The sequence below is a fragment of the Sturnira hondurensis genome, unplaced genomic scaffold (genome assembly GCF_014824575.4).
Source record: "Sturnira hondurensis isolate 20B ecotype Veracruz unplaced genomic scaffold, ASM1482457v3 Scaffold0009935, whole genome shotgun sequence".
Taxonomy (NCBI): Eukaryota; Metazoa; Chordata; class Mammalia; order Chiroptera; family Phyllostomidae; genus Sturnira; species Sturnira hondurensis.
In genome coordinates, this window is record NW_028082566.1 from 2,639,564 (window position 1) to 2,663,758 (window position 24,195).

At 36.9% G+C, this 24,195-nt stretch overlaps 1 protein-coding gene across 2 annotated transcripts in view; it reads right to left on the minus strand.

Moving 5' to 3' along the window:
• The window catches only part of LRRK2 (leucine rich repeat kinase 2), a 135,261-nt gene that overhangs the window by 110,467 nt on the left and 599 nt on the right, over positions 1-24,195 (minus strand). The window contains exons 2-11 of one of the 2 annotated variants that reach the window (XM_037058156.1): positions 24,080-24,165; positions 19,400-19,509; positions 16,617-16,705; positions 13,207-13,341; positions 10,914-11,048; positions 8,187-8,318; positions 3,707-3,826; positions 3,114-3,256; positions 2,943-3,022; positions 1,539-1,645 (exon numbers count right to left, since the gene is read on the minus strand). In XM_037058156.1, the coding sequence (XP_036914051.1) occupies positions 1,539-1,645; positions 2,943-3,022; positions 3,114-3,256; positions 3,707-3,826; positions 8,187-8,318; positions 10,914-11,048; positions 13,207-13,341; positions 16,617-16,705; positions 19,400-19,509; positions 24,080-24,165 (1,137 nt within the window). The remainder of the gene's footprint in view (positions 1-1,538; positions 1,646-2,942; positions 3,023-3,113; positions 3,257-3,706; positions 3,827-8,186; positions 8,319-10,913; positions 11,049-13,206; positions 13,342-16,616; positions 16,706-19,399; positions 19,510-24,079; positions 24,166-24,195) is intronic. The other variant, XM_037058157.1, reaches the window with a different exon arrangement.

The window sequence follows — 24,195 nt, forward strand, 5'->3', positions numbered from 1 at the left end:
CCTTTCACTCTACCCAGGACTCTACTACACGAGTCCTAGCACCAGGTTAGCAACATTTTTCTCCCTTATTTTCTCAAACACTAGCTTGCAAGTGCTGCCAAGTTCCAAGGACTTTAAAAGGAGTTTTTTTTTTCAAGATTTTCTGGCAGTATTTCCTATTCATGAGGGTTGAAATCTAAATAGGCTGAATCTCATTTTTAAACCTCAAGAGTCGTTCCAAAGCTTTTTAAAAGATTTTATTTATTTATTTTTAGAGAGGGGGGGAGGAGAGGAGAAAGACAGGGAGAAAAACATCAATGTGTGGTTGCCTCTCATGTGCCCCCCACTGGGGACCTGGCCTGCAAACCCAGGCATGTGCCCTGACTGGGAATCGAACTGGGGACACTGTGGTTTGCAGGCTGGCACTCAATCCACTGAGCCACACTAGCCAGGGTTAGAAAGTTATTTTTAATAAAACAATAGGAACAGTGTATGAAGCAAAAAAAAATTTTAAAGCAACCATTTGGTGTTTATTATATATACCAAAAAAATCCCACTGGACACAAGTAAAAGTCTATCAACAAGAAATTGGTTCATAAAATAGAATATAGGCATACACTGGAAAACTACACAGCCATTACAAATGATAATGTAAGATTTTATACTTATCAACATAAAAATGTAAACTTGGTTAATAAAAGTATAATATGATCCCATTCTGCAAAAAAATAGGAACTATATTGTATATATCATGTGTATAATATATATAGAAGTCCAGAAGAAACACATCAAAATATCTATTTTCTTCTTTATTTTTACCTCTATACCTGTTATACATATACAGATAGATAGATAGAGATAAAATACTTACATATATATATGATATATGTATACACTTATATGAGGGGGACCCAAAAAACAGAATTTACTGATAAAAAATTGTGTATTTATTCTTACTTTTCTTCAAAGTACTCTCCATTTGACACAATATACCTATCAAGACATTTTTTTCCACTGCTCAAAACAGTTCTGAACTCATGGATTTTGATGCTTTTTAGTACTTCTGCCATTTTTTTGTTTGTTTGTTTGTTTCGCATCTTCCACATCAGCAAAACTTTTCCACTTGAGGACTTTTTTCATCCAATAAAAGTCACCCAGGGCAGGATCAGGTGAATAGGGAGGGTGGGGCACAAAGGTCACGCCACTTTCGGTCAAAAACTGCTGAACACTCAGCCCAGTGTGGGCAGGTGCACTCGTAAATCACCCATCATGAGATGGACAAACATGCTGAGTCTTCAAAAATAATTCACTGAAGCCGAACACTGCCTCTCACAACAATGCCAGCTGGTACACTGATACAGACGGGTTCCTAGAACACTCACCTAGCGGGGAAGCCTGTACTGCAAGGGGCCTGCCCTCCAAAAGATAATTCTGGTTTTTGAGTCCATCCTCATATATCAGACTCATATACATATTACATTTTAATAATGTATTGCTTTTATAATTTAAAAAACATCAAATGTGTTTCCTTTTATTAAAAACTACAGTGCAACCCTTACCATTTTGTTCCAAGAGAGTCGACAATGCGTTCGCAGATGCCTGAAAAACTTCTTTTGATGACGAATGCATCAGCATGGACAGCATCACTTCCCTGTGAGCTGGGAACCTTTCACGAATTCAACCACAATGTCAATAAGCAATCTTTTTGTTCATTATCTCGAACATTCATTTATCATTGTCTAATCTCTCTAATAGAAAAGTAAGGGCATATAAACATTTTATGCCACTGCCACTGAAAAGAGTGAATTATAGTTAAATAGTTTTACATAATTAAAGTTAGAGTTTAATCCATTAAATACTAATAAATTAGCATTTCTGTTTCATCAAAGTTGATAAGCAGTAGAGGGGAGAAAAGACTTAGCAACTCTATGAAGAGGTACTCGGAATTTAAAAAAGTATGAAATGAGAAAAAGAATGTAATGAAGCAAGAAAGGAAAACTAAACATTGTAAAGAAGCAGTGTAAGTTTTTTAAATATGTCTATAAACATATTTTCTCTTAGCAATGCATTTATTTTAAAGATTCGTATACATATTGATGAATCAGTGTGCTATGAAGTGAAATTTATAACTGCAACATGAACCTAGCTTACCCTAACCTCTTGAAAAAATTACTCAAAGAGAATTATCATTTCCTTTCAAAATGAAGATGTTTAATGAGATAATATATGTGTTACTAATTCTCTTCCAATTGCCAGTGGATCACTACGCAAACAGGCTGTCAGGATTTGAGATGTAGAATATTACCATTTAAGTTTCCAAGAAAAGTCATTCAAATTTTAAAATCCAGAGCAAACAGCACAAATGTAAGCAGCTGCCAGACAACGTGGCTTGCAGCCCTGCTACAAATCTGATACATGCAGATCTCCTGTTTACAGTTTCCTGTTTGTGTCTCTGGAAGAGAGGGCTGGTCCTATGGTGCTTGAATAGCACTCCCATAGAAAGCCTCCTCCACTACAAATAATGCTCGTAAGAGAAGACAGGTCAGCACTGCAGTATCAAGGAGGAAATCACTGTAGGAGGTTTCTAACCACCTTTGATTCCTGATACTGGCAACCTGCTGGCCAGTCACTGCAGCAGAAAACGCCACAGATGGCTCTGCGATTTCTATCACCTGAGATTAACTAATATGGCATTTTTCAATGAACAGCCATCAAATTGGAAGTTTCTCTCTTGATGGTTCATAGTTCACTGATTATTCTTGATTCCAAATGTCTCGGTAATAACCCTGAAACACACAACTTTTACTAACTACTGAAGGCAATGGAATCAAAATTTTGTGGCAGAACTTAACATAAATGCCTATGTCAAAAACACTTCTAATAATATTTGCAGTTATGATATTTTATGTGGATTGATTAAAAATAACTACAATTTTCTGTCATATAAAATTAAAACAACTGACTGGCCATCTTCATCTCCAATCTTCTTGTGCAAATTGTTTTGGTACATAAGGAGATTGTTTAGGGCCCAGCACGCAGCTTCCTGAGTTAGAAGAGAAAAAAAAAGACTGTCAAAAACTAAATCATTGAACAAACCATTTTGAATAACTATAGTATTTATGGAGGAGTCCAACCTGCACATGCTTGTTCTTTCTGTGCCCTGTTAAGGCTTTGTAACAGGCTTCTAGCCAAAACAATTTGTCTTCGTCCTCATCATCGTCATTCTCCGGATTTTCATTCTTCTCCTCTAAGTCTTGATTTAAGAAAATGGTCTCAGCTTGAAAGAAATATAAATATATGGCTTACAGTTTGAATGACCAACTCTAAGTCCCTATTTTAAAACATTAACCAAGTGAACTATTCTTTAGCAGTGGCCTTGGTTAATTGTAGAGACCTTTTAAATATACTACATACCTCATAATACTGCTACCCCATCTACACAAAGGATCAAATGAGGAAGAGGGTATCAAACAAAACTAATGGACTAAAAGGAGATTAATGGAGATCAGCTGCCCCACAGCAAAGTCAAATCAAAGATCTATCCACTGATGTATACACTTGGGAAAGGTTAGTTCCCTTGAAAATAACCTCTGTTGGACAATGCATTCCGTTAGGACAGAAAGGGCATTTAATGGGTTCTTCTCCACACAGGACTTTCTTGTTACAATGTTAACAGTCAGGATCAAATGCCCACCAGAGGAATTTCCTTTTTAGTAAAGTTACTTACTGAGGAGCGCTAGACAGCTGAGCGCTGCTATTTGCAATGCCGCGTTCTCCGAATACTGCTGCACGGCTTTCACCACAAACTCGTGCACCTCATTTAATACCAGGATATTGAAAAAATTATCTAAAAGTTAAGTGAGATATTAGCCGTGTTCTCACTCATGGAACTTAAATTATCTTTAAGTATATAACAGTATTTCAATCAGTAAATTTGGGTAATAATGAATATTTTAATGCCATTAAAACATATATTGACTTTAAAATCGTTTAATATAATTGCATAAAGTTTTGAAAGTTCATTACACACAGTCATGCAATAATCTTATTTTGTCAAGGGAACTCACTGGGCAAAAGTAATGATATGTTTGGGTCACATCACCTTTGCGCCATTTGACTCCCTGTCATGTCCTCGTCATAGAAAAAACAGTGAGGTGTCTGTCACACATGGCACTACCGCATCCATCGTACACAATGGCTTAATTTTGGGGCCTTCTAAAAGATGGGAGGGGGGGCAACCCTCCCTGGTCACTGAATGCTTTTGCTGAAATATCCTTCTTTCACTTATAAGAATACTGCCAAGAAAGCCCACTGGCACACTTCTTACTGCTTGATCTTGTCTGTGAAAATCTCATAAAAAAACTAAGCAAAGGTTTCAACAGCTTCAACCCAACCCAGAAGTGGCACACCTTTTCATACTCCTTCTTCTGAGAATCAACACATCATAAAAAAATCTACATCCTTAAGAGAAAAAAAATGTTAAGTGATAGTTTAGAAAGATGTGCCTCCTTCCCTTTGGTTTATTTCTAACTCACTCACAGTCGCCAGGTTTCCTTCTAGAAGTAAGGATGAAACTCTTATTTAGCCATAAGTGAAATTAAATGATTTCTGCGACACAAAGCCAGAACTGAAAAGGACCCTGTGTCATAAGACACCTAAAGCCCAAGATAAAAATCAATGGTTTCAAAATCAAAAGGCAGTTTTACTAGGCAGGGCTCTTTTTTACCAATACCTTTGTATGTTCTTGCCTCTTCCATATCACCACACTAAACAGACATACTCCCCAGAATTAGCAATCTCTAGTCTTAGAGTCATTTCAAAAAGATTCTCCTCTACTTTTCTCAACTCATCCAATTTGGTTCTTCTCCTTATTTTTATTCCCATGCCACTGCCAACAGATGATGTCCCACCATCACCGTGTGACTCTGGGCAAACACCAGTGAGACAACTGTATTTTCAGACAATTTATGTAAAAGTACATAGTAAATTGTAGAAGGCTTTTAAATGCATTAAACCCATAATTAGATTACATGTTTTGACAACGTGCCAGGTATATTTATTTATTGACTCTGAGTTTTTATTTTAGTTATGAGGATAAAGTTGTTTTATCCAGCTTCTTTTGAAACTGTAATAGGGACAATAAATTCTCTAGCCATAAAATAGAAAATAAATAATATCTTATTAAGAGACAAATGAGAGGGAGAAAAGCATCCTTATCTAAAGATAAATTTGATGGCTTTTTATTTTCGAAAAGTTACAAAACAACACAAAACTTACAATGGCATGCCAGTTTATCTGGTTTACTTAATTTCAACAGTAACATGCCAAGCACCTTTCATGTGTCTATTTAGTAATCAAGTACCATTTCCTGACTCAGATAATAAAACTGCTTCTTCTTCTGATTCATTTCAAGGGATTAAGATGAACTCACATTTTTAATATCAGCTGTGCAAGCCACAAGCTGTAACTTGACTGTGGTGAGTTGCAGAACATGAAATAGAGGATTGTATGTTAGTATGCTACTTATCTAGCTATTTTAAGGGATCAATATTTGAATTACATTCAAATGTTCTCAGATATCACCTAGCTAGCACACCTAGGTGTGTCCTTCTTCATGAAAGCATATTAAATAAGAATCACTCTTGATAAACAAGATAAACTAGAAAATGACTACTACATTTCAAAAGAAATGCTTTCGTTTAGGGTGCAGAAATCTAAGTTCGTGGCCTCATTTCACCCCTTACTGATGACATGATCTTGGACAACACACACAGACTTGCTGAAATGGGTCCTCATCTATAAGTATGGATATATGGTAACATGCCTTAATATTTAAACATTTCTTTCATAGTTTTCAAAGTCGTTCCTTATATACAGCAGGTTGGGGTGGGGAGTTGTTCCTTAAAACAATACCAGAAGATGGGAATGGGGCAGGGAAGCTCAACAGGGAGCTGAAATAAGAACTGTGAGCTGAAAGCGAATGGAGACCCAGTGTAGTCCTGTAGGAAAGTGTGGATCACTGCGATCAAGAGACTAGCCTCTCCAGGATAGGCTCCCACATTCAGCTTGGACCTCAGAAAGATTCTGAAGTGCTCCTAGGTCAATCCTGCACCCTGGCCCCTGGCCAATGTCTCTGGAGGAGCATCTGTAATTTAGGTCCTCAGGATTCTCAGACATTAAACTCCATCAAAGAGATGCTGACGAGCATACAGGAAAACAAGATTGTGACAGACTGGCAGTCAGCACAGAAGCAATAAGTTTATATTTCCAAGGACTTCTTATATTGGAATTATCTAATATGAAACATGGATTGTATGGATTAATGATTAAAGTTATACAAAATAGAATAAAAGAAAAGAGAAAAAGAAAAGAAAAAAAGAACGAATAAGAGGCATTCAAAAGTTACTTGGCAGATCTGAAAATAAAGAGATTTTTAAGAAATGCATTTAAAAATTGAATAAATGACCAACTTGAATTTATCACCAGCACACAAAGCAGCTTAATATTAGAAAACCTGTAGATGTAATTATCCATATTATCAAGAAAAAGGAAAACAACTAATCTTAATATTTAATATTTTCTAAAATTTAATACCCCAATAAATTCAATAAAAACGGGGAAAGTACAAATGTATAAACAAAAGCAAATATGAAACAGAAAAAAACTTCTACTTCTTAACTTGATAAAAGCTATTTGTCACAAAACAAACAAGATAAGGTTAATTTTTAAAAATTTATAATAAGCATTATTCCCCATGGGAGAATATTTAAGCATTCCCTTTAAAATCAAGATCAAGACAAGGATGCCTACTATCACTCTTTCTATTCAACACTGTACTAGTAATGGTAGGCCATGCAAGAAGACAAGAAAATGAAATAATAGATGTAATAAAAAAAAAGAAGAACCCATATTGTCATTACTAACAAATTAAATAATTGCAAGATAGAAAACCTAAGAGTACTTACAAATAGATTGTTAGAATTAATAGGTTTAGAAAAGTAGGTAAGAACACCACTATACAAAAAATCATTTGTAGTTTTCTTTATGCATACACAGTTTCAAAATACACTGTTGAGGGATTGAGCAAAAAAAAGGGAGAAATTTATACTATAAGTAAAATAAGTTTCATAAGTCAAAAGAATAAAATAAAATAAAATGTCAAAAATATACCATTTATACTAACAAAAATATATCTAGAAATAACTAACAAGATGTACAAAGGAAACTGAACTCCTTCTTTCTTAAAAAAAAAAAAGTCCAGGCAGATATAACGTATTAGTGCTTAAATTATAAAGATTTGCTATAAAATATAGACTGTACTATTTTAGGGGAAGGAAAATATTTATTAATATATATTAAAAAGGATAAATCATAAAGCAACTAATTATTAAATTATATTACAGAAACTACCATAAAGATGACGAAAAGACAGGCCAACAATCAAAAGTAGATATTTTCAAACATATAACCAATGATCAAATCACTTTATATAACTGTATGAAAAAATACTTGATGAGTCTTATAAGCATAATGTTTTAATTGCAGAAGACAATAGTTGTCATAATTTCATTTGTATTAAACAAAAACAAAAAAATTGTCAACACAAAAGAGAGTGTTAACCTCTGTAGAGGAAGCAGGGGAAACAAGTAGTGCAGAGTAGCTTTGCCAGCCTAGGCAATGTACTAACACTTAAGTTGGGTGGAAACTTGTTGTATTATGCTTCACATTTCTACATGCTATGCTTATTTTCTGTATATGTCAACTATTTATATAATGATACTTTAAATATAGTACTAATAGTAAGATAAGACTTCTCTTACATTGCACATATGTTTTTACCACTCTTACTTCTAGCCCTGGCTAGTGTAGCTTAGTGGATTGAGTGCGGGCCTATGAACCAGAGGATCGTGGTTCGATTCCCAGTCAGGGCCCATGCCTGGGTTGCAGGCCAGTTCCCAGCAGGGGACGCACGAGAGGCAACCACACATTGATATTTCTCTCCCTCTCTCCTTCCCATTCCCTCTAAAAATAAATGAATAAAATCTTTTTAAAAAATGACATCTAAGTACGACAGAACAGTTGACGGTTTCACAACATTTCCATATGTGACTTTTCCAACAACATAAAACATACATATGCTATGTGTACTTACATGATATAGACTGTGATAATCAACGATAATGAATGAAACGAGAATTATAACTCACCTAATGTAAGCCGGTGGAGCAAGCAGCAACTTACTTCTTGAATTTTTTCATTGACAGGGAATGCTTTCATGGCTTCCACCACAATATTGTAACACCTCACATTGCCACTCATGAGCACTTCAACATTATTGCCTAAATTTAAGAAATCATAATCATCAGTAAGATAATAATGCCTCCTTTGAAATACGCATACCAAGGCATCTTATATAGATTGTAAATCTAAGGCAGCGTAATGCTTACATTTCCAAATTTACATACCATGTCCTGTCAAATAGCTATAAAAACACTATATGGTTCATTAAGATTATAGTAAGACCTCGGGTTCATTTCTAGCATTAAAGGAAAGTTGCTTTATCCCTGTTTCTTGGCATAAAATCTTAAACAAAATAAAAGGAAAATTAAGAGTGTTTTTATATAAATATAAAAATACAATGTCTTGGCCATGAGTTTTCAAATAAATGAATTTAGGGCCTATTTCCTCACCAGCCACTAGTCCATTGGATAAAAGCTTTTAATTGTTTATTTTCCTCAAATCAACAAGAAATAAAGATTATGCTCCGTAATTAAAAAGCTAAAGTCAGCTATGTGCATTCCAGAAAGGCAGCACAGAAGTCAGCATGCCTGGTGACAAAACCAAGCTTCCCGAGACAGGCGAGGAAAAGTATGTGGCCTGGGGGAGGAGAGGCCGGGTATGAAAACATGTGATTGTGGGACAAACACTGGTGAGCCACAGAGGAAAGAAAGGATCCACCGGGAAAAGCAATTAATTAGTCGAGAGAGGGAGAGCGTGACTAGAACCTATGTGGAGAAAACTAATTTATGTGTCTGAATGGAATGTTAACAAACCAAAAAATGTTTGCAAAACATTTTTCTTCCTTTTTCAGCATAGCCATACTAACCAACTGTTTTCCCCAAAATATATTCTTAATATTTAAGTTGTACTAAAAAGTTAAACATAGAAAAACATGTTATTAGGAAAGCAAATAGCCTCTTAAAACAATTTTCTGCCTTTACTCTGAATAGAGGACATGATGTTCTTTAAGACTGAAATGCAAATGTCTTTCAGTTATTATCAGTGTTTAAAACATTGATTCTTTTCTTTATCGGCTGCTGTCATTGACCTTTACATTATGAATCAACACATTTTCACGGGAGTTATGTCAGATGTGGGTGGAAAACAATGAATTTCAAACACAGACAGCCCAAAATAAATAAGTAAATGTATAAATATAGTCAAAGAAGTATAAAGTGAAGAATACATTCAGTTTGTTGACAATGGATGACTCAGAGAAATCTAAAATACACCCATTCTCTATTATCATTCAGCCCCATCTATTTCCAAGTGTTTAATTTCCTATGGATGAGAACATGACAGATTCCATAACCATCACAGAGAAGCAGTCTTCTTTCGTGAGGGAACTGGGTTTTAACTGGTTTCACATCTGCAGATTTCCATGTCTGCAACAACACTTGCATTTTATATACTATACTATACATATGAAATATAAATTATGCAATAATATTACTGTCAATGTTGTTACAACACATTATATAACCAGGGCTAGTCTGCATTTTTCACATTATTTAGCATATTTAATCCTCACAATTTCACATATGTGAAAGTGAAAATATTACTAGATAAATATGTGTGCACATCCTGTATAAACCTACCGGGGCAACACATACAATATAAAATGCTCACAAACTTCCAAAAGTAATAGACTCTGAGGAATTATGTTAGCCCACTGACAACCCCTGGTAGCATGCACAGAACATTAACTCCTTACCTATACTTTTTTGTGACAAAAATGGGTAGATTTCTAAACATCAAAATATGCTAAACAAGTAACAAAGCGAAATTTAAACTCCTTCCTGTGGCTTTTTGGGCTCTTAAGATCTGGTTATGCCCTGGTCTTATCCACTGACTCTTATCAAGCCCTTCCCCTACCTCCATTAAATGACACACAAGAAGAAAGGGCTGAGCATGTGCACACACATGCATGCACACGTTTACTCAGACAGTTTACTGAGCTCCTTTGTTTTCTCAAATGCACTGTGCCCTTTTTGCTCCAGCATCTTTATACTTCTGACGCCTCCTCTCTGGGCCATGGTGTCTGCACTTCCACTTCCACTCACACCCCCCGACACATAAAAAGCTCTGTTCATCATCCAAGTCTCCGTTAAACGATCTTGCCCAGTGCCCTGTTTGTTCTCCTAACCCTAGGTACTGTAGCCAACACTTGCTTTATATTGCAGTCACCTATGTGCTTACAATATCTGCATTTCCCTTGGTATTATGGGTTCTAAAAAGGTAAGGAACATGTTTACAATGTCTACTACTGTTTCCTCAGCACAGAGCCCAGAGCCAGCTGTGGTACAGCATTAATAAAACAAATAAATAAATGAATGGGTTTAGCATCCATATATTTCTAATCACACAGGGATATGTTTATTGATCTTAGAGAGAGAGGAAGCAAAGAGGGGGAAGAGGGAGAGAGGAAGAGAGAAACACTGATATGAGGAAGAACACTGGTAGGCTGCCTCCCATATACTCTTGGACTGGGAGTATAACCCCACAAATTTTGGGTATACAGGACAATGCTTCAACCAATTAAGCAACCCAGCCAGTGCTAAATAATAAAACATATTTTTAAAACCCTCTTGGAAGGAGATACATTATAATTTTTCACATATATAATGAAGAAATCATGTAGACAGTCTACTTACAAGGAATTGCTAGGGAATGTAAACAGTGTAGTACATGAAGCACAACTTCCTCTTCGTCCTTGAAGTTTTTAAATGCGCTCAGAAACACCACATAATCTTTGTTCTCAACAAATTCAGTCAGTTGCTCCTCCGAAACTGAAAAATAAAAGGCAAATTACTGAAAAAGCTTAAAAGAGGACATAAAATTTTAATTACTTAAGAATTTGAAATGTGAAACTATTAGTAACCGAACAGTTATCAGAAAAACAGAATTATTTGTCATTTCATTCTGGGGATTTTAAAGAAAACTAACCAATGACTAATGAACATGACTTCTGGGAAAGGGACATCCCACAATACGTAAAACGGCGTGGTTAACGGTACGCTTTTGAAGGACAGCTCAGCTAAGTTAGTCAGTTCAACAGGAATAGACTTCAGCAACTGACAAGTAATTAGACGGCAATACTCTGTCTTGATGGTCTTGATTTCATCAGAAATCACAATTATCATCACTAATTTTCCCAATTAACGTCTCTTGACCAAGCCAGTGAACTCCATTTGGAGTCACTTTATTGGGTGAGAACCTCAAACACATACAAAAAACTGGTTTATCAGCCTGAGAACAGCACTGACAAAAATGTTAGAAATGCACCACTTCTCATGATGAACACGGCTTCCTGTTTCTCAACTTTATACCAACAGTCCATATAATGTAATGTGAGAGTGGTTAGGTTCATCTAATACATGAGGAATAGAGTGAAACTTTCCCACTTTATGGAGCAGCTTCCATAGCATACTTTCCAATTCTGACAATTAACTTTCCAGGTACCACTACGTCCTGGAGAACTTGACGTTCCTTGAAAAACTCAACGATGTTTCTACTCTACATTTGCAATCATAATACTGTCAGCACGATGGATCTTCCTACTGAATAAAATCTTAACATCCCCTAGTGCTCTCCATATGTCACGGATGCGTCTCACAGTGCTGGTGACAGTGTGATGTTAGCCCTTCTTCCATGGAAAAGAATGTCCCCCTAAACTGCAACACAGAAAATTATAGGCCCTATAAGACAAAAAAAAACAAACCTTCAAACTGTTCTTTCCTCCATTCTTAGCAAAAGCTTAGTTGCAAAATAAAACTGTTAAGAAAGATAGCCCAAAGACGTGCAGTTCTTCCATTCGTCGCTCACAGTAAACTCTTCTCCCCCGAGCACCATCATCAGGCAGCTGGGTATCAGGCCCATGCTGTTCAGACTCTTGACAGAGTGTCTTTCACTGAAATAACATTTTGTGCTCCTTGCAAATTGTGTATACCTTCTCATCTCATGCAAGAATCCCCTGGGAGGATTTTCTCGGGTCTCTCATGAGAACCACTGCTTGTCCTCATAAATGGGTCTCCTTTTATCTCAAGTTAAGTTTGTAACCAATGATGTTTACCCCTTTTCTTTGCCTGCTAAAAAGCAAAGCGCCAAATTTCTGGTCCACCCCTTCAAAACTATGCAGGACCTGATGTATGTAGCAAACACAACTTAGCTTCCTGTAATTTTTCTTTCACCCATTTCTTCATCCATTTTTCCTCTAATATATCTATAAGCTACTTAAAGCCCTTCTGGAACGAGATGGAATTCAACTGTATAAGGTGATCTGTCCTATTTCTGGAGCTGCCAGAAACCAGAGTGGTAAACTGATAGAGACTCAGGGGTTACCTGAATTATTCTTATTGTAAGTCCCTAGCACTGTTGGCTCACATAATGATGCGAAAGCTGCTCTCAAAATACAGCGATAAAATGAAGTACTCATGCCCACCCCCCCATCCATTTCCGCTCAAGCCAGTGGAAACACAAAAGATCACAACTAACTAAAGTTACATAATAATTTCCGTTATCAAATCTTCCTAAGGGACATTTTGTAAACTTCTTGGTTCTTTATACAGAGCCTTTAGCATTTGCTAAAATCTCTGGAGATGACTCAACATCATAAAGCCAAATTTAGTCTATATCTTAACTTTCACTTTTATATTTTCTTTCTTAACACCTACACATCCGAATAGTGAACCTTATGTCTTGTTAAGCAATGGAAGAAAGTGTACTACAATTATATAATGTACAACCCATGAAAAAAATTATTCTATAAAAACAAGCAATACTTCTGAATGAACCCCATTACTTATCCCTGACTGACAACTTCCACTTCTTAATAAATAGTACAACTTTAGATATCTTCTTGTTGTCATAATTATATTCTACTCCTCCCATTATAAACCTTTTTTCTTATATAAATATCAAAATAAAGAATTTGACATTTTTACATACCTCTCTCAAACAGCACTTGTAAAGCTTTGCACCCAAGTTTCTGGACCTCGCCGTTGGTTGAAAATGTTCGCATGGCATCAAAAATTAATAAGAAAATATCAGTTTCTTCGTCCAATATTAGAACAGTGATTTTATCTATATTGAAGAGGAAAAGATACACCAGGTAAACAGGTACTTTAACATTTCATGTATTAATTTTCACATGAGGGACATGAATGGTTTGTGGACATTTTATTTTGATGAACCACTGAGTTGCCCCAGATGTTAGACCAATCTGGGGTCTTCCATGTGTCTTTCTAATTAAGACCAGTTCCCAGTACACTTTACCATGTGATTCCTAATCAATATCCTCAGCCCAAACATCTTGCCTTCAATTCCTGAAACATATTTCTATCTGCCTCTCAAACAACACTATCTGAATATCCCAGCCATAGGCCACTCCTGTTTCTTATCTTCACCAATGATACCATCATCCAATAGTTACCCAAGAAAGAAACCACCCAGTCATCTTCCTTCTTCACATTCTCTTCACACTCTCTGCCCAACCAAAGAATTAACTCATTACCAAGACTTTGACTCTATCTCCCGGATATCCTGAAAAGCCCCTATGCACTAGCTTCCTCCATTCCTATTGTGTTGAGGACCACATCATCTCTCACCTGGAAAGCAAACCCAATTGCTTATTTGCTGGGCTTGGCCCAAAATCCTACCTAATTTGTTCTCCGAATGATATTTCTAACCCTCAAATGTGATCCTACAAAACTCTTGCTGAAACAGTCTAAGGCTTTCGCACACTCCTCAGTCTGACAGGCATGACCCTTCACAAACTGGCTGCTTTATTTCATAAGCCCCAAGTCCCTCCAAGCATTGCCGACTCCAAACAGGCTGCACTCCTTATTGATCACTAAACATTTTCTTTGATAACCCTTTGCACTGGCGCGAGCTGCAGAAAATGCCCCTACCCTTTCCCACAGCAAATATACTTCTTCCATAATTCAAGAAACAACAGAAACCACACCTCTCTGTCAGTAAAAACAGCAGTACCAGAATGGAAGTGGTAGTAGGAGCAGCAAACCCTCGAATAGTATGTAACATGTCAGACAGCAGTTGCAGCGCCTCACTGCAGCACATGTAAACCCACCACAACCACACAAGGTGGGGCCATCCCTACTTGTGAAATAGGAAGACTGAAGAAACCTGAGACAGAAGTCAGCCAAGGAACTGCCCAAGGCCCAAGAACTAATAAGTGGCACAGCTGGATTGAAACTTATCCGTGTCCATGCTCATAAGTTCCACCAATGAGTTTAGCGGTTCTCTTCCCTCTGGTGGCTTTCTTCACGTATCCATTATAGTACTTCTATTAATAAATTGAAATTACTTATTTAAATACTCTCTATGTCTCTGCCTGTGCTGTCCAATTTGGTACCCACTAATCACATCTAGGTTTTTAAAACTCTAAATTAATGAAAACTACATAAAATTAAATTTCAGTTTCTCATATTTTAAATGTCCAACCAGGTATGGCTACTAGCCATGAAACTGAAAAGCACAGATATTCAACATTTCTTCATTTCAAGAAGTAATATTGGACAGGGATGCTGAACTCTGAACTTCTGCGGTGAAGGAATGTTGTCTCATCTGTCTTACAATTCTCCAGGACAACAGGAAGTGCCAGGAACTATTAATTCAACTAACTAATACACCAAACAACAAAAACAATTCATAAAGTAACCTTTCATAAGTATCTGAAATAAACTTTAAAACACATTAAAAACTTTCTTAACAGTGCAAACTTGTGAAAGTTTTATGGGAGAATTTGAGATTAACTAGTCTTCCTAAAACACATTGGCAAACTTCCTGTCTGCACACAACTGACTTCAATCTATTCCCGTGTTGGTGGATTTTTAAAATCCATAAACCCTCAGCAGCTTCCTGTCCATTGCCAAATGGAGAATGACCCCACTATTGCCTTCCTGCTAAAAAAAAAAGAAAAAGAAAAAAAAAACCTCCCAAGGATGAGTTCAAAATAAATCACGGCTAAGACTAGTTAGTAGGTTTCGTTCTATGTTTTAATAAATGACTATGGTGACGTGGTGAGGACATTCTGCCCCTTCCTTTCTCTTTTCCCTCACACTCTGACCTTCACCTTCTTTCCTCCTTTCTCTCTCTCCTATTCGATCTTCATTCCTAAGCGAGGCCCATCCACACGTCCAGCCCCAGTGGTATTATCTTCAGAGGCCTCTCAACTCTGCACATGCTGCTGTCTTGACCTAAAGCACCCTCCACCACTCAGAGGGAAATGCCTCCCCACTCTTCCTGATCAGCTCCCCTGTAGGCAGCCTTTCTTCTCAGAACCTTATATCCCAGCAGGTGTCCCTCACACCAGTGATCACAACTACTTCACAATATCAAGGCTCTTTGCTTTCAAGTCCAGCCACAAGTCTCCTCAGAGAAAGAACCTGACATGGGAGATCAGACCCCGGTTCTACGACTTCCTGGCTGAGGCAATCTCTCTGTGCTTCAGTGTTCCTCTCCTAGAAACTGAGATAAAGTACCCATCTCAAGGGACTTTTTGAGGATTATGTTTTTAAATCCATGAGAAGGATTTTACAAGTGAAGCACGGTATCTATCCAGCACCAAAGAAGTAATGCTATCGCCCTGACTGGTGTGGCTCACTGGGCTGATTGTCATTCTGCAAAGCGAAAGGCCGCTGGGCTGATTCCAGGGCACATGCTCTCTCTAAAAATAAATAAAAAAATATTTTTAAGAAGAAATAATGCTATATATTTTAAGTACTACTTTTATGTTATACCCTAGAAAATACATTATATTATAGAAAGCATATTAGAGATATCATGAAAAAAGTGATAATAACGATAAGGCCATGTCAGAACAACAGCTAACAGGAATAGGAGGTGTGGGAGAAGATTTGGGGAGCAAAGCTGGGCTAGAAATACAAATTTGTCTGTAGTAGTATCCAAGGTGATATTTAAGGCCCAAGATATTAGATGGGACTTTTTAAAATATTTTATTTATTTATTTTCAGAGAGAGGAAGGGAAGGAGAGAGGGAGAGAAGTATCAATGTGTGGTTGCCTCTCATGTGTCCCCCACTGGGAACTGGCCTGCAACCCAGGCTTGTGCCCTGACTGGGAATTGAACCGCGATCCTTTGCTTCACAGGCCCATGCTCAATCCACTGAGCTACACCAGCCAGGGCATTAGGTGGGATTTTTGACAGAAAAAGTTAGAGAAAGGAGATGAGAGAAAATGGAAACAAAGAATTTGGGGAATCATCAATATTTAGGTTATATTATGTTACTATACTTTAAAACAATGTCAAAACACAGAAGATGGATTAAAATATTTTTTAAATATGAGTCAACATTAAAAATATGTGTGTATATATTACCTGAAGTTAGAAGGAGATCTAGGGCCTTCAGTCCAACCGTTGACAGGTTTCTACTGGCAAGATGAACTGTAAGCATTTTAATAATCAGTCTGTAATTAAAAAGAGACATTCAAGATCAGTGAAATATAATACCTAGACTATTGTTTTTTAGATATTGTGTTTTACTCACCTACCTTTTATCCATTTTGTTGTATTTTATCCCTTATGTTGACACTCATGTACTTTTTCTTTCTGTAAACCTGAGCCAGGCCCATGACAATCAATAGGGAATCATTATGAGCTTCAATATAAAGCTATAACTTCTTCCTCAAAATATTTAATTTTAATTATTGACAATTTTCACCAAACTCTATGTCTAAAATATCATAAAGAGCTATATGCATCAAGAGATCAAGCCAATTTCTGTATGTGACATAAACTTATAAACTATCTGCAATGCCCTTTGGTGTACTGAAATATAGAGAGATGTCATAAAGATGTTAGTTTGTATATGTAAATTAAGAATCCATTGAATATTCAAATTATTGAATTTTACTATTTTTGAAAAAAATTGCTAATATTCTACAATAGAAAGTGAACCTAGTATGTCAATACTAAGTATTCAAGTAGTATTCATTAAATTTGAGTCTCTGAGTTACCAATTGCAAACTATACAATCTTTAGTCCATTCTGACCCCATGCTATTTGGCTCCACACTGGTAGGTCGCACCCACAGCTCCATTTAGACATCCTTCAACAGTCTATGGATTCTCCTCCTCCCCATGCTACCCCCGCCTCTCCCTGCACCATTCCCTCTATTCCTAACGTCACTACCCAAGGGATTTCTTCTTCTTCAGTACTCTAAGCCTTGGGCGGGATGGGGTCCTTGAATATAGGAAGAGATGTTTCATAGTAAATTTTTTACTGGGAATAATCTAGTAGGTTCCATTGAAGACAGCAGATTTCTATCTTGTTCACACTGCTTCTGGCCTAAAGTAGCGGGTAATGAACAATTGATGAATGAAGGGTAAATGAATGAATGGTCAAATGAGTGCCTGGGTGAATGAGTAAATGAGACTCCTTACAGAAATGTCTGTAGAATTTAATTTGAACAGATGGTTTGTACTAGAATATGACTAGATGCATTTTCTAGCACTCCTAAGGTTATAAATTGGTAATCTTTAGGGACTTTTGAAATTCTCAACCAAATAAGGGACAGATAATGTTAAAATTACTAATTACAGGTCTATTTTGCACAATTCCTCATTAAATGCTGAATATTTTAAAATTGACTGATAGAATTTCAGAGATTAGTTTGAAGGTGAGAACATACATTAATTGTAAATATGTGTCTTTAAAATACAATTTTTAAAGCCCTGGCTGGTGTAGCTCAGTGGATTGAGCGCAGGCCTGCCAACCAAAGCATTGCTGGTTCGATTCCCAGTCAGGGCACATGACTGGGTTGCAGGCCAGGTCCCCAGGATGGAGTTCAACCACACATTGATGTTTCTCTCCCTCTTTCTCTTTCCCTTCTCCTCTCTCTAAAAATAAATGAATAAATAAAATAATTTAAAAAATAAATAAAATACACTTTTTAGATAACAGAAACCGAAAAAAACAGCAAGACATTCAAGGACAATGGAAAAATGTATATGGACAGATGTGCTCACTTATGAACAAATAGCTCTCATTTGTCTAAACTGCAGCTGTGGCTGATACCAATAAACAACACAAAGACGTAAAGTTTCCTATTGCATTCATTACATTTTTCACAAGTAATGTGCCCTGGGGAGGAATATGTGCCCACTCCTCTGCATTACAGGAAAGTCACATGAGGTATAAAGAACACTGAAGTGACTGAGAGAAGATAGTTTTTAAATGTCAAAGAAAAACAAAATTATCCAAAAAGAATTTTCCTAGAAACAGATTTTTCTTCAGAAAATTTTTTCTTAACTAATATGGCTAAAGATGTGGTCTCATCTACGAAGTCATTCTGATGCAAACTGCAGTAACAGAGCTGTGAAGTAGCCGTTGAGATTTGGCTGCAGGTGTACTTGAATTTCTTCTTTTCTCTTCATTTTAAAAGCCATGGTTTAAGCTCATTAAATATATATATATAAATTGAAATATATATATGAATATACATAAATATATGTCTTAAAGGATAAACTTCTAAATTGCCATTTACTGAACTAACTTTTTAGTTCCCGTATTTTTTAAGAACTAGTGGTTTATATCAGTTACACAATTAAAAACTTTTGAAAAAGCCCTGGCTGGTGTAGTTCAGTGGATTGAGCACAGGCTGTGAACCAAAGGGTCACTGGTTGGATTCCCAGTCAGGCCACATGCCTGGGTGGCAGGCCAGGTCCCCAGTGGGGGCCATGTGAGAGGCAACCACAGACTGATGTTTCTCTCCCTCTCTTTCTCCTTCCCTTCCCCTCTCTAAAAATAAATAAATAAAATATGTTTTTAAAAAAGTAAAAAAAGATGCTTATTGGTTTGAATTCATAAGTAGTCATCAAAAATCTACAACTTAATCATTCAAACAACGGTATTGTTTATATTATTAAAATAATATCACCTGACATTTTACCTCGAATATTAGTCTGCTAATTCAGTTAGATAATATATTTCTGAGTTGAAAGCTATCTATAAATATAAATCAAGCCATAAAAAATATCCTTGTATTTACAGAATTTTAATATACTGACTTGGGTTACAAATATAATATACCAAGAAAACGGTGGTCATCTGCATAGAGAAATATTTAATGCAGCTGGTTTTGACACATCTGTCATACTCACTGGTGAACACCAAGGACTTCCCAATCGTGTCCAATATCCTGGGGTCCCATCAAGCTTTGCAACGTATTTGGGCAGATTTCAATTAATTTGCAGAGAAGTGACCAACCCACCTGAAAGCATGAAAGCCAAATATTCACATTTTTAAAACATGCTAATGGAACATTTTCAGTCAAACACGAACCTCTTCATTCTTAGAAGAACAGATGACTACTTTTAAATAGTTATTTTAAACCAAAATAACCTAAAATGCTTCCTGAGAAAAGCCATGTACTTAAAATACATCCTGCTCCAAAAATCATACCAGAAGGTCACACAGAAACTATTACAACATATTTCTGAATGACGAAGGAAATAGATGTGCCCACTGTCTAAGTAAAGAAAAGATCAAGCACAAAAAATACTTTTCAAGGACACACCAAGTTACAAAAAGCAAGAAAGTCTATATATACTTGGGCCTTAAGTCACAAGTATTATTTAAGTCACATCTGCAAGAAGTAGAAGGTCTAAAAATGAAAATTTTAATAAGAGGAAAAATGAAGTGGTTTGGAATGGAGGATTAGGGAAACTTAAGGATTTTTATAGCAAAAAGTAAGTTATCAGGAAAGACTGCTCCCCAGGTAACAGGCCTAGAGAGACTGGCAAGGGAAAAAGCTTCATCTGATGACAATGTAACATCTGTTACTCAAAAAAGAGAAAGGCATCATAGCATAGAGAGGACACAGAATTTCTCAAAGAACCTCTCTAGGTTTCTTTAGAACACCTAAAAATGAGCTGATGAGCTGGAGACATCAAAATGTCCCTAGGCTTGCCCTGACTGCTGTGGCTCAGTGGGTTGGGTGTCAACCCACAAACCAACCGTTCACCAGTGGTTGGCCCCCATCAGGGCACATGCCCAGGTTGCAGGCCAGGTCCCTGGTTGAGGGTGTGAGAGAAAGGCAACCAATCGATTACACACTGATGTTTCTCTCCTTCTCTTTCTCCCTCCCTTTGTCTCTAAAATTCAATAAATAAAATATTTTTTTAAAATGTCCTAGTTGCTTTCACATTTCAAACAAAATGTTATCTTACTGGTGCCTTTATTTTGGGTATTTTTCCCTTCTTATTGAATTTATTGGGATGGCAGTCATTAACAAAATTGTATAGATCTCAGGTGCACAATTCCACATCATCTGTAACTCTATTGTTCACCCCAAGTCTTCTTTTATCACCATTTCATTTATGGTGATAAATGAATAAAATTAACCCTCCTCCACCTCCCCCAGCCCTCCCTCTCCCAAGCAATCACCACGCTGTTGTCCATGCCCATGAATTTTTTCTCAATCCCTCCACCTCCCCACCCAGCCCCCCAACCTCCTCTCCCTGACATTTGTCCTCCGCCTTGCTATCTATGAGTCTGTCTCTACTTTACTCGTTAGTTCATTCTGTTCATTAGAGTCCACATATGAGTGAAGTCATATGGTATCTGTCTGTCTTTGACTGGCTTATTCCACTTAGCATAATGCTCTACAGGTCCATCCATGCTTTTAAAATATATCTTCATTCTAAACTGGATACATTAGTAGAATTGAGTGATGCAGAGAACTGAATGACAAGATGAGACATTTCTGTGCATTCAATAAGGAATAATGGCACAAGTTTCTTATTCGTTTACAGAAATGAGGTGGATTACACAAGATAAAAATAATTATACAAGATCTCTTTACAATATCATTTCTGGATTTTTTCTGGATTAAGCATGGATTGCTTTACTTCCTTTTACATACTCTCAAACTGCTTGACAAGGCAGCAATTTCTGACAGCTACTTTTCCTGTATTTCGGTAGGACCTCCTCCCCCGCATAAGCTGAAGAGACATTGACAATCCAGCTGTCATAGAAACTGGCTATTTTTGTGCTTTCACAAAACACATTGGAGACTTTTCCCCCTAAGTATTTAAGAAATAACATTTGAAACAGCTTCCAGTGGGAAATTCATCGTAAGTCACATAGGATGCCATATTCATTTCTGTAACTGCAAGGCTTTCTCAGGGAGAATACCTCTTTTGTTTTGGTTGGTGAAGCAGCAGCATCAGAAATTGCTTTGCAAAGAGATTGAGACAACTGGGGCGTCTATGATTAAATACTGTCGAACTGCTGGCGTCGAAGCAGAGACAGCAATCGATCCATTCACCTATCCAATGAAAAGCTTATCTTTCAAAGAGGAAAGTCTCTCTTCCTGAGCAGTTACAGTACAATTAAGCTGGTCGTTCTCACTTTATTATAATTATTCTGTGAACTCAGGGATCTAACTAATGCACAATGGAAAAAGAGTCAAGGGGGTTAAAGAAAATTTTAGTCACCTTCATTTATTTTGCTCCCTTACCTCGAAGTTTGAAATTGCGTGGGTAAAAAGAAGTAACGTAAAAATGAGGAGCCCAGAGAAATGGTCAGAGGACTGGCAGGAAATAAGAAGTAATACGGCGGCTGGCTAACGACCAATTCTCTAAAGACTGTCACTTGTTAAGGAGTGTGAATAAAATATGAAAAGACCTCAAAAATAAAAATTCAGAGTCTGAACTATCATGTTAAATGAAGTCTAGAAACAAAATATCCTTTTCAAGAGTAATTTACCTGAACTCCTTAATTTCATCATTAAAAGCTTTTCACTTAGCACTTCCAACTAATCCAACATACAAAGTATGAATGAATATCTGCATTAATTATACCAGTGATATGAAGAACTGTGGAGGAAAAAACCCCTACTTTCTTTTAAGTGAATTATTAAAACGTCAGTGAGAAATCCCTATCTACAGCCAATTGATAACATCGGTGACAATTAAAATTGATAACAGCATTGTGCCTGGCCTGGCCACAACATTTGCACCAAACTGTTATGCTTTTTACTTGCGTGGAAAGCTTGTGCATTCAGGTAGCTGGAGGACTATACAATGAAGAGTGATTCCTAAGTGTGTGAAGACTTGCATCCTGACTGTGTCACTAGTTGTGTGATCCTAAATAAGCCACTTACTCAGAGGAAAAACTAGCCAGTCACACACCAGTGAAAATCAAATGATAGAATATAATGCCTTCTGCAGATTAATATGCTAAATCTAATCATTTTATTCCATTTACCAAGTCAGACAACAATTCCTTATTTTCTTGCATACTTTGTCTCTGGAAGAGGGTATTGAGTGATACTCATAACCACTCCTGACAAACATGTCCAGGATCAGGCAGTTCCTGAGAGGAAGAGCTGGGTGGTGGGCATGTTCCAGGCTCCCCTTGGTTCTCAAGTCTAGCACTGTCTCTTGAGGACCCTGCAGACCAAAGCCCACCCAGGGCCCAATGGTTCTAGTGGCACCCAGCAGCAGGGGTGGCTCCATCAAGCACAGAATCCAAGGAATGGAGGGTGCCAGATGAGGACTTCTGAACACCAAAGAAAGCAGAGGCAAGTGAGAGGGGATGATGTGAACAGAAGAAAGCCAACACTAAAAAGTGACTCAAATTTCATGGACAAAGTTCTGACATTGGATGCTAAAAAGAACAGTATCTTTATCCTGCTTCCATCTTTTCATAGTTTTTTAAAATTTATTTAATTATTTTTAAGTACAGTATTCTGTCTTTTCATAGTTTTGTTTGCTAACAGCCTAAAAATCAATAGTCAGATGGTAAATATTTCAGTTGAAGAAAAATAAAAGCAAGCATTTATCCCAGATGACAATGTCCTTATATAAAAGAAGCTACGTAAATGGTTCGCCCAGCCAGCACTAGCTGGATACTGAGATAAGAATAAAGATAAAGGTGGATGGACACAGATTTAGAGATCCAGATAATTCTTACAAGGGTCTAGCCTGGCAAGTAGGTACTAAGACTGCACCTCGGTAGAGTTCAAAGTTCAATTCTCTTTCCCTTCAGGACCTTAACTTGCAAATGACAACACTGATTTCAATCCTCTCTCAAAATCTACGAAGGAAAATGGTGTGTTAAGCAATAATTTTGTTCTGACTGTAAATCATCCTTAGTTATCTTCTTGGGCTCCTTTTCAAAATATTTAGCAAACTTCTGGGTTTCCTATAGTATAGATTCTATGTTTCACTTCTGCACTCATTTTTATATGGAAACAGTTGAAAAGTATAAATTTAAACTGATAGAGGAATTGTAAAATGTTACTTTCATTATACAATACAAGGCATACTACAGCTAAAGAAAAATAGAAATCCGCCTTCAGATTGGGAGGGAAAAAACCCTTAACCCTATGAAAGTTTGCAAGTTATTTTATCAATTTAATTATTATTCATTTTATTACTGTGAATGATTCCCCTTTCATAAACTATTCACAATGGTGTCATCTGTACAGTATACTGTACATTGGAAAGATTGTTAGAATAATTTGATTTAAATACTGATGAACTCACATAGCCGATCACAGAGCTAAACCTCATCCCATTATTATTCACCTCCTACCACAATCCACATTGTCAGACAATCCTATAAACTAATTTTCACAGACAACTAGGGAGCACAGTTAGGGAGTCCTTTTACACCGTTAACTTCTGATAAGGACATGACAACATTTCCATCTTAAAATCACAGTCAGAGTCAAGCCAAATCTTACAAATGACTCAGAACTCTGAGTACATAACATTGACAAGAAAACATCAAATTCCAAGACGGGGGAATGGGCGAAATGATCACTCCTTTACCTGCTGCACACTCGCAACTCTCATATACGAGTCCAAGACGATCAACAGAGGCACGTGGACATTTTTGCCTTGAAATAACTTGGAGGCTGGAAAAGAAGGGGGTAGGGGGAAAGAGC